Source organism: Lepisma saccharinum, chromosome 27 (genome assembly GCF_977018435.1).
Source record: "Lepisma saccharinum chromosome 27, izLepSacc3.1, whole genome shotgun sequence".
In the NCBI taxonomy this organism is placed as follows: Eukaryota; Metazoa; Arthropoda; class Insecta; order Zygentoma; family Lepismatidae; genus Lepisma; species Lepisma saccharinum.
Window position 1 is genome coordinate 5,639,752 of NC_139255.1, and position 12,325 is coordinate 5,652,076.

The 12,325-nt window shown below is 35.0% G+C and overlaps 1 protein-coding gene across 40 annotated transcripts in view; it reads left to right on the plus strand.

The window, feature by feature from the left end:
- shot (dystonin-like protein short stop) overlaps nt 1-12,325 on the plus strand; it is an 888,743-nt gene that overhangs the window by 732,247 nt on the left and 144,171 nt on the right. For 36 of the 40 annotated variants that reach the window (XM_083113147.1, XM_083113158.1, XM_083113144.1 and 33 more), the window contains 2 exons: nt 3,762-3,845; nt 4,372-4,590. In XM_083113147.1, coding sequence (XP_082969273.1) covers nt 3,762-3,845; nt 4,372-4,590 — 303 coding nt within the window. The remainder of the gene's footprint in view (nt 1-3,761; nt 3,846-4,371; nt 4,591-12,325) is intronic. The other 4 variants (XM_083113177.1, XM_083113178.1, XM_083113182.1 and 1 more) reach the window with 1 other exon arrangement.

The following is a 12,325-nucleotide window of genomic DNA, read 5'->3' on the forward strand; positions in this document are numbered from 1 at the left end:
GGAATTAAGTCTGGAATTTTTCATTCTTCATAAGAATTCAAAGTGGTACCACCAGTAGTATCAGTTTCGGACTCAGAGTGTCTTATGTAGTTGACAAAATTGTACGAGACATTTCACAAAATTTAAATACCCTGGATACTGTGCACAATGCCTAATTTTTGTTAATTTTGCAACTGCATTGTGGACACAAATGTAATACAATTAAATATCTCGTGAAAAATTATGAGTAATTTTAAAGCTAAATCCTGGTGTATTTGTATGGTATAGTTCTAATGGAGAACTTTTATTCTCAATTACTTTAGATTGTTACGGTGTCAACATTGCTATCAGCTCAACCATATTTTAAATGAATCATCATCCTTTGCAGTTTCTTGCCTCTGGCTGGGTCGGCATACAAGTCAGGCCTCTCCATTTTTTCCTGGTCTTCCACCACTCCTCTCTTTCCACGGTGTTCCAATCTTGTTCTCTTCCCCTAACACTCTCCGCTATCTGCTCTTTCCACCGACATCTTGGTCTCCCCCTTGGCCTTATTCCCACTCCTTGTGTATTGTAAGCTCTTATTGGTAGTCTTTCTGCATCCATCCTCTTCACGTGTACGAACAATCTCATCTGTGCCTGATCTATTCTGTCCTGAAGCTTGGACCCCCCCCCCCCCCCCCGTCTGTGACGTCCTCATTCTATCCCTTCTTGTCTTCCCCAATATCCTCCTTAAAAATTTCATCTCCACTGCCTGCAGCTTTCTTTTGTCTGTCTGTCATTGTCCAAGTCTCTGCTCCGTATGTAATTATTGGCACATTTCATAGGTACATCCCTGTTCCATATTAATCTTCAAACTCTTTGATATAGTCCACCACCCATTTGTCCTCTTCTGTTTACCTCCTCATCTATTCTTCCACTTCTCTCAATTACACTGATAAACAATGAAATACTCCTTTCAATAAAACTAAGTGATCTTTATGTATTCAGATGTGCTGATAACGAATATCGCATCCGTTTTCTTGTATCACCTAAATTTTTTGCAGAACACCCACATTTTATAGTTATATGGTTTCAGGTCTCCGCACCCTGCTCCGCATCCGGCTTAACGTTTGGTTCCTAGCAAATAGATAAGAACTTTTCAGCGACCTTGTGTGTTTATGACTGGCACTTAATATTTAGTGGAGGAAACATCTGACAGTAGAGAAATTTCCTGTTTCTCTGTTAAAATTTGTTCTTTTGTGGGTTAGTCGAGTCTTAACTTCCTTTCCGATAACTTCGCGAGTGGCCGTATTTTATGTTTGTGTATGTTCGTGAAATTGTGAATGTAATATTGTGTATAGTGAAGTGAAGTGTAAGTTGTATTTTAACAAAACGATAAGAGCATTCATAATTGTTTTTTTTTTAAAGAAATATATTATAACTCAATTAATAAGTTCGCCATGTCACGCAAATGTGTGAATAACCCGAACTTGTTTTGTTATGTTTGTGGGGAATTTACTCTGAAGTCACAGAAAAATACTATCACTCCTATAGTGAAAAAAGAATATGAGTTGTATTTTGGAAGTAAAGTAGAGGAGGGAAAAAGCTGGGCACCAGGTAAAATTCGTTGTAATTGTTCGCGAACTTTACGTGGCTGGCTTAATGGCACTCACAAATCAATGCCCTTCGGAAACCCTGTAATATGGACAGAACAGAAAGATCATACTACGGATTGTTACTTCTGTTTAACAAACATAGTAAGATATAGTTCTAAATCAAAACGTTCTATATTTTATCCTGATGTTCCTTCAGCCAAGAAACCTATGAATCATGAGTTTATACCAATTCCTAACCCTCCTAAAGAATGAACAGTGGATGAAACAGAACCAAGTAGTGTTTCTCCAGACGACGAACCTGGACCCTCATATTCAAACACCGATCCAAATTTTCCTGATCCAAATATACCTCACTTTATTTCCCAATCCGAACTAAATGATCTAGTCAGAGATACCAACCTTTCTAAAGTTCAAGCGGAATTATTAGGTTCTCGTCTCCGAGGGTGGAATTTATTACAAGATGGTGTTAAGGTGTCATATCGGAAACGCCAACAATTACTGACACATTTTTTTTCTGTTAGTAATGAGTTAACTTACTGCAATGATGTAGAAGGCCTTCTACAAGAACTTGGAAGGAGTCACCCAAACCCAAACGAGTGGAGACTATATTTAGATTCATCTAAGAATAGTTTAAAAGTAGTATTGTTGCATAATGGGAATATATACCCATCAGTATCCCTTGCCTATTCATCCACCGTGAAGAAAACATATGAAAATATGGATACAATATTAAAAGTGATAATTTATGAAAAATATGGTTGGCAGATATGCGGAGACCTCAAAATGATTGGTATACTGTTGGGCATGCAATCTGGGTTTACAAAATTTTGTTGCTTTCTTTGCAAATGGTACAGCCGGGCAGAAGATTAACATTACAACATTTTGGATTGGCCCATACGAAAAAACTTAATTCCTGGAGAGAAGAGTGTTAGGAATCACCCTCTACTTGAGAAAGACAAGATTTTGTTACCACCGTTGCATATAAAGTTAGGGCTCATGAAAAATTTTGTTAAGGCTTTGGATAAACACAGTGAGGGTTTTGGGTATTTGAGAAAAACATTTCCTAAACTCAGTGATAGTAAGTTAAAAGAAGGCATATTTATTGGGCCGCAAATCCGTGAGATCATTCATGATGACAACTTTGTGGAATTGCTAACAGAAAAAGAGAAATGCGCATGGTTAGCTTTCAGACAAGTATGCTGTAATTTTCTTGGAAATGTGAAAGCTGACAACTACAAGGAACTTGTTATGAACTTGTTGAAGTGTTATCAGTGCATGGGGTGCAATATGTCCTTGAAAATTCACTTTTTACATTCGCATTTGGACTTTTTCTTTCCCCCCTAACTTGGGCGTGGTTAGTGACGAATGCGGCGAGAGATTTCACCAGGATATTTCTGTCATGGAGAAACAATATGCAGGAAAATCGGTACAGAACATGTTAGCAGACTACTGTTGGAACCTCAAGGAAGAGGTTTCTGGTGGCAGTTAAAAACGGTAGAGTTCAAGAAAGAAATTTTGAAAATGCGAGTAAAATTGTGTTTTTTTCCCTTTTTTTGCATGAAATTTGTTCATTCAACAGTCAAAATCGGTCCTATATATTTTTTTAATTTTTTTTATATTTCATAGTTATTCACTTCAATATTTAAATCTAATTTCATGAGCAAACAAACAAAAATAATTTCAAATTTTGATGTATTATTACAAACGGAATTAAATTTTTATTAAAAACAAAAAATGAAAATCCAGGGAAAACGATAGGTGATACAGCATTTCTACTTTCAGATTTGGATTCAGCGGGGTCGAATTATAAATAATCACCTATTTTCGTTCAAAGGAGCAAAAAAAAGTTTGAATTTGTTCATCAGTGTTATTCTTCCTAGCTCTTTGAAGCTCTCCACTAGCCTGGAGAATAAATGAATACTATCTGATATCAATATAATTGTAGTTTATGGTTCTTGCAAGCACACAAACACAATTCTACAATGCAGATAATACATACAAAGAAAACAAATATAATTGATATTGGCCAGTACCTACTCATTGATATTTGTATCAAAGTTTGTTCCTCCATCTCCTTTACAGATTAATAATCTCTGCACTGAGGGTTGTAAAGGTTTTAATGGTGTGTATATATAAATGGATTCAGTTCATGCCAATTTCTGATAATGCTTTATCTTATCGTTGCAGGTGCTGTACAACAGTGTTGTAGAAAAGAGACATTCAATCGAACAAGTCAATACCACCGGAGGAAGATTTGTGCGGGAAGCTAAGGTAACCATCAGTTGTGTGCCTGTGTGTGTTCACATGTGAGTGCCTGAGTGCGTGCGTGAGGATAAGAGTGGCAGTGTGTGTTTTTGAATTAGAAATAAGTGTGTGTGAATGATTACAAATATTATATTAAGTAATTTTCATTACTTTTCAGCATATTTCCATGAGAAGATGATCATCAAATTTTTGTTATGTGCAATTTACTATGCATAATAATACCAAATACAATATATATTTTTTGTGTATATATATATTTGTTTTAATAATTGCTGATGCATATATACATATTTCATTAGTCCAGAATCTTTTCTTCCAGTAATTTGAATGAATATTGCTGCTGTATGAATTATATGCATGTATGTATAGTATTTATCCTTCCTATCATCCGTTCCTAATTACGTAGTAGTACTTTTACTTCATTCCCACTAACGAGAAAACAAATTCACATGCATCTCTTCTGTCGCTTCATCTTTCGGTAGCCGGTACTCTACTAATAGCACTAACAAATAAAACAATTAACCATCTTCAGATCTATGACATCCGGCTGAAGCACTACAAGGAAGGTCTGGAGGAGGTTCATCCGAGTCTGGATGGCAGTGTGGTCAAGAAAGCCCGGATCCAGCCTGGTGCGGAAGTTGTCAGCCAGGAATTGGATCTTCTGAATCATAAATACAAGAGCTTGCTAGACATTTTGTATGACAGGCTTCGTCAGATCTCAGCTCTATGCTCCGATGATCCTGAAGTACAGGTGAGTCAATAGTTTCCTATTTTCCTTTTTCTATTTTGATTCCAATTTTCAATTTACAGTGGAACCCCTATTTTACGTTCCCGGAATTTACCTTTCTGCAGTATACATTCAACCTTGATAGCCCCAACATACCAATATGTTATAAAATTTTCCTCGAATATAAATTTTTCCCACGTTTTAAGCTTCTTCAGCTTGGTCCCCGAAAAACATAAAATCGAGGTTCCACTGTAGTTACAGAAAGTAAGGCTTCTATGATTTTCATAGTACTTGTGCCTGAAAAAAATGAGTGGGCTGGCAGAAGCAGAAGCTGTCACATTTGATACACTACTACATACCATTTTAAAAACTTGCATACTTGGGCTATACATTTTTCTTGTGTGCTAAAGTGTACCTGAGGGAATAGGGGTGTACTGGTTGAGACCAGCAGGTGTCTATCTCCCTGCCCCCTCAGGTGATGAGTATTGCTAAAATTTACAGTAACCCCTGTCCCCCCAAGTTATTTAAGTAGGGATGGAACGATATGAAATTTTGTACGATACCGATAAAGTACCGATATAAAATTTATAATATACCGATAAAGTACGGATATAAAATTTACCGATAACCGATATTCTACCGATCCGATATAAAATTAGAAATGGTCCTGGAAGAACTTGAAAGGTTCATTGACCTCCTTAAAAAATGTGTGTTTCAAAGTGACTGCAGTGCAAGAGAAGTTGCATATTTAGATATTTACTTTTTAAAAAGTAGGGCATGGAGATTATCCATAAAAATTACAACAAAATGCCAGAATTTTGCACTAAACTATCAGATATTTATCGATATATCGGATCTGTAAAATAATCGGTAATTTTACCGATACACTGATATGCCTATATCGGCCGATACCGATAGAGTACCGATTAATCGGTGTCATCCCTATATGTAAGTAATGCGCATTCCGTAAACCTTGACGTAACTTGAATTTTATGCAAGTCGAATTTGTAAATTGCTTAAATGTAACTTCGTAAGAGAAAGCAATATTCATTATTAAATGTATGTATATTATTTACACAGTATTATTTTATAAATGAAACATCATGCAGTAGTATTTACTTTGATATAAACTATAAAAGTATGAAAAATATATAAAATAATATAAAACCAAACTGAAATCACACTTTTCAAATAAAAAAAAAATGTTGTGTGACAGCTACATACATTTATTACGTAACTGCAAATATACGTGTCACATTGCATAAGTTACTGTACTGATAAGCTGCTTTCTTCATATGTAAATTTCAGCGAGAAATGGGGGCCTGACGTGAGCTTGAATCTGTCAATCTGACACACCTTTCCATTGCTCAACCTACTGAGCTAGCCTAGGTTTTACCTTATTTGTTGCTCTTGCCGTTTTACCTGCATAGCTCAGTTCCTAGAGAATGATACGGTATGCCAGAGACCCAGGTTTCAGCCCTAGTTAAGCCTGTACTTTATATGTAGTACATTTCTTGTGTCTACCATACAGTAAGATGAAGTATTTTGTTATATTAGCATGAAATTATTTATCTTGTAGTCTACGGTTGTTACAAGCATAAAAAACACACTTTTTGTGTTAATAGACCACAAGAGAAATAATTCTACAATGCAAGCAATACGTGCATAAAAGAAAAATTAACATGAAATTGTTTTGTAATGAACTTCAGCATATATCCTTAGTAATTGGAGGCTTGTGCAAGTTGTGGTTGGTGGGGGTTCATAACCCCCTCCCCCCCTTTGGCAAAGTATTGCTTAAAAAAAAAAAAGAACTTCAAAGGCAGAAAAAGATGGTAAAATGACGGCTGACTAGTAAGAAAAAAGTCCATGTAACACACCCTCCCTTTCCAAAATCATGGCCACTCCAATGGTAGTGATGATTCTATTCAGTTTTAAAATAAAAGTGCTGTTCACAGGAATGTGCATAACAGTTGCCTGTAATTAATATTAATATTAAAATAATAGGATTGGTTTATGAGACATATTTTAGGTGAGTAATGCATAGTGTTATTGTATATTAGTTCTTTTAACTTTATATGTTGATGCACAGTTCTTTTTTTTTAATAAATTGGAAGTTTGTAGCATTTCAGGCCATGATGACATATTGAATATCGTATTTGTCACTCGTATTATAAAGTTAGAAAATCATTCACAGAACTAAGATTTGGTGCACAGTATTTTGCATCATGAAGTTCCCTGATTGTTTAAATATTGATAAGTTAGACAGGGTGAACTGTACACATGATTGATTTATTTTGCCTTCATTAACGAGAATGAATGATTTGTTGCGTGGTAAATGAAATATGACAAAGTCGACAGTTTCCTTCCAAGAGCTAATCAAGAGTGAGATGTATTTAAGTACTTATAGAAGTAATACTTTAAGTAATCTAGGCTTACATTAGATACGATAAATACGAGAGAGCATATGGACAGAAAGGTGACATGTTGAAGAAATATCAAAACATTATTCTGATTAGTGAAACCTTAAGTTAAACAAGCATTTCCATTCTCCATAAGAAATGCATGGAAGTCGAGACAATTTATTAATGATATATTCATGTGGCTTTATCTAGCTTAGCAATAGATTTAAAGAACCAGATCAAATAAACATTAGGAGAAATGCATAATCTAGAACTAACTGTTCTTTTTTTTTAAAATACTTTTTTCTAATACTCTTGCACATTTTGACAAAATTGAAATAAATGTGGTCTTTATGTGAAACTGTATCTAATCTCCTTAAGCAGGTGCAGCGTAAAAATGTGTTGTTTCTTTTGCTATCATGCTGTATAAACAATCAGTCTACCGAAGTACTAGTTGAAGCAAGTGTTCCTCCACTTCCTATTAATGTAAGGGAGACTTCACACTGCTTGAGGATTTCACCAGTTGAATTCAGGCTTGTGCACCTTTCATGCCTCTGTGGGTGTGGATCGTTGATGCTGATTCTTAAATGGCTTGTGCCTGTCACTTTGGTTTAAAATCTCCCTAAATGTTCTGAACTAGTGTATCAACAGTCATTGCTATAGTTGATGAAGATATAATACTGTATGTTTGGCAAGAAATTGACTTGTGTAACGAACTCCCAGTTTTCTCTACACAGTGAGAGTTTTGGTTTTAAAACATGTTGAAGTTCACCAGTTTTTAATTATGTGGTGCAGTAAATGCCATGAAAGTATTGTGTGGGAAACTTCCACATTTTCACGTTGCTCTTTTTATTGCTGTCAGATTAATTTCAAAGGACCACTGCCTTCATTAACATAGGTTTTATCATCTAGGATTGAGATTGTAGCATGCAATGACAGAAGTTCTTCAAAGTTAATCTGCCAGAAAAAAAAAATAACAGCGTGGAAATATGAAAGTGATGTCTAGGATTTTTTCCCCCAGAGTAAATTAGCAGGACATTAATTTTTTCAAGAGAAGAGTGAGGGTTGCAAACAAGACATTTTCTTGCAAAACAGAATTGCTTCCTCAGTTGAAGTTTAAGTTATCATGTTCCTGCAACAGCCTGCACACTTTTTTCACTGTATAAAAATTATTATAAAAAACTTATGTCAGTGAGTATAATAGTCGAAACGATCCTTGCAGATGACGTTTCACGAAGCTATGCTTTGCTACTTCAGGTCTTCTTGTCAGTTAATAAAATACTTCGTCATATATATAAATAAATCCAGGATTAGGTAAAAAAGGGTCTTGGGAAATGGATGTAAAATTACATGACGATAAAAGTGCCTTATAGGCTACGAGATAAATCTAAAAGAACAGTGTACCCATAGTAGGTCATTCTGTATGGTACACCGTTCTGTTAGATTTATCTCGTACCTATAAGGCACTTTTATCGTCATGTAATTTTACATCCATTTCCCAAGACCTTTTTTTACCTAATCCTGGATTTATTTATATATATGACGAAGTATTTTATTTACTGACAAGAAGACCTGAAGAAGCGAAGCGTAGCTACGCGAAACGACATCTGCAAGGATTGTTTCGACTATTGTACTCGCTCACATAAGTTTTTATAATAATTTTTATACAGTGAATATATTTAGTGAGTAAACTCACAAATTCAGAATGTACTGTACACTTTTATTTGCATTATCAGTCCCAGTATGCAAATTACTGTGACTGAAATGAAACTATATATGAAAGATATTATTTTAGGTAGACATTGATTTCCCAGGAGAAGAGTGCCCCTCCCACCCCCTTCCTTGCTCTTTAAAAAATCTAAAATGTTGCACATGAATGAAGACAATTACTGAAGACTACAAAAAATAATATACATTTTAGTATATTCTACATATTTCAGTGATCGTCTCTACATATTTGTATACATATTTCAGCTACAAAAAAATCTGGGCCTTAGTAATAACACACTTACAACTTTGGCCACTGGGTTTTGAATACTGTAGATAAGAGTGCTTACACATTAGAAGAGTGTAACAGTCATTGCATATCACTAGAGCCACATATTTGTTTTGAATAAATGATCAGTATTTTGGTACAAAAATTTGACACATTTCAGGATCAAAAGCAGTATATGAAATGCCATTTTGGTGTTAATATGGTGAATGTAACCATAATTTGGTTTAAAAACTACACTTATTACACAAGATAAAAATTTCAAATTGAACATTTATGCAGTTATCAGAGTATTACGTTTATCTCTGTGTAAAGGAGTTCATATTTGCTTCTCAAATATTTACAGCAGAATTTATCAACTTTCAATTATTTGCGAAACTCTCAGAATAATTCAGACTTCAGCAAGTGTCGCGTTAGTAAGTAAACTCAAAATTTCGTGTTTTGGTCTATTTCACATTTTGCTGTTCCATTTCACATCATTTAGTGACAAAACATGGTAATAAAATGTACCTGATATCTTTCAAAAACATTTAAAATTAACATGACAGTGTGTTATTAGACATTTCTTGTTTCTGTCAAAACGAAATATGCATGCCTTATATACATATAAAAAAGACAAAGGAGTCGAAAGCTTGGAAGAACTCCTAAGTGTTTCTCATCGTGCTGTTTGTGTTATTTTAGTGTTTTAACAAATATGTTGCCGGCACGTGACCTAAGAAGTTTTCTACAGTCATATAAAAAAAAAATCTTAGTAGTTTGTTTCTTTCAGTCGTTGAAGGAAATCGTGGAAGAGAAACTTTAGAAATGTATTTATTTACATTCTCATTGCTTTAATTATAACCACAAGGTGGTGTTAGAATAAGGGGTATTGTACACTAAAATGGCCAGGTGTGGAGGACATTTTTTTCTTTTCTGGGACTAAAAATCTGTTTGGATGATTTTGAGGAACATTTGGAGATGAGGATGGGCCAGAACTGGCATTAAAAAGGTCAAGTTGGCAACCGTTAATGTGCAGCTATTAAAGTGGTGAGGTGCAATCAAGTGTTTCTCCCAGTAGTCTGGAAATCTGAAGCCTTGATTCACCACAAAATTGATCATACAGCACCATTGCAGTACTCGCTTCAGCCAATACAGTTTCATATTGTCAAATGAGGCACATGTTTAAACTGCAATGTCGTCAACAACTTGCAGGAATACCTGGTATGCAGTTATGTTGTGATTGTCATTTATAAGCAAAGGGCTACGCAGAAGCGTTGCATGATGCTAAAATGGCAAGAAAGGCTGTAATTTTGAAGTGAAAACTTCTGACATCAGAACAAATGTGAAGAAAATGAAACTAAGAGAACATGGCACCCAGGTCTCTTAATAGTACAATTATGTGGTCGAAAGAGAGCTTGTAGATATGTGTAGTGTTGTAGGCGACCTCCATGGTAAGCACAATGCACTATGATGCCAGAGGTTCCAGGTTGGGTGTTTTCGTGAGTGTCCCTTTGTCAGTTTAATCCTCATGATTTGCTAAAGGTGGCAAAAATGTGAAGTAAAATAAATCAAATCAATCAATATAGTGTTGTAGCTAATGTTGTGCTATTTCTGAATGTGTTTTTATTTATGCCAGGCAAGTAAATACACTTATTTTTAAATCAATTCCTTGTGGTTACAATCAAGGCGATTCTGAGAATTGCACCAGGCTCATCCAGAAATCAACCTTTCATGGGCTGATGGAATAAACCATAGAGGAGGGAAAATTTGGTAAATTGTATTACTAGGGCTGACTAATACCACTTTGAAATTATACAGATGCTTGAAAATTGGAACAGTTCATAGTCGCTCAGAAAAGTTATTAATTTCATTGTAGTATGGTGCTACACCATGCTAAACTACCAGAGCTTACTTTAAATTTATGATTGAGTTTTTGTTTTCAGTCCCCTTTATGCACAGATAGGCTAATCAGAACTGGATCTACAGTTCCCAGTGCGATCCGAACCACTGTGGAATGCACCTCACCCGATATCGAATTTTGCTTTAAAATATTTATTAGGGATGGGACTGATTAATCGGTACTCCATCGGTATCAGCCAATATAGGCATATCGGTGTATCGGTAAAATTACTGATTATTTTACCGATACGATATATCGATCACTATCTGATAATTTAGTGCAAACTTCTGCCATTTTGTTGTAATTTTTATGGATGCCCTACTTTCTAAAAAAGTAAATGTCTAAATATGAAATTTCTTTTGCACTGCAGTCACCTTGAAATACAAGTTTATTAAGGATGTCAATGAACCTTTCAGGTTCTTCAAGGACCATTTCTAATTTTATATCGGATCTGTAAAATATCAGTTATCGGTATCGGTAAATTTTATATCTGTACTTGATCGGTATCGGCCAAAATTTCATATCAGCCTATCCCTAATATTTATAACTGCACATCAGATAAATCCATTTAATCAAAATATCAATTTCCTTCACAATGCTCTTTAAAAATTATGACAATTATGCATGGTGCATAATTTCCATGACATTGATACTATGTGAAAGTGTCGCTTGAACTCCAGAATAGCATCAATGATTAAATTCTGACCGATCTTTCTAATACTGATACCACAAGTATTGCAGGTACACATACTTCAGTATCAACTCGGCCCTATTTATCATGTACATATCTATACAACCCCATTGTTTCTTTTAAAGTACATTTCTTTCACAGTTTCATTTTCAAAGATAGAAACCTTCTACAGTCACCCAGTTACATACATTAATTCAGGAGGTTAATGGCTACATTCTTCATGCAACACTTGTAATTTTATGTAGGAACTGTAGAATATTGGTTACTGTATTGGTAACATTTACATCAGTAGCAGCATATCCTTAATTAGTATGGTAATCATCATGTATGATATGAATCAAATTATTTTGTTTTTATGTTCGATTTTTGATAAGGTATCGGAAAAACTTTAAATACTGAAGTGTATGAGAACAGGTAGGAAATAGTAACTATACTAGAATTTGAATCATTAACTAGAAGAGCACCTTGGATTATTCTTGGAATCACAGTTCATAATTCACATTATTTTCTTAATAGTTATATAAGTGTGGAACTTAAATGTTGCCAATTATTCCAAGTTATGCTGTAAAATAGGGCCTCCCGATGGTGCAGTGGTAGCGTCGTTGCCTTATAATCAAGGGATCCTGGGTTCGATACCCAGTGGAAGCGCAAGTGGTTCGGATCCCACTTTAAACTGTAGGTCCAGTCCTGATTAGCCTTACTGTGCATAAAGTGGACTTAAAACACCAACTCAATCAATTATGCTGTAAAATGTTTCTACATTTGCCTTCATGATTATTTGCTTGTAGTATATAGAA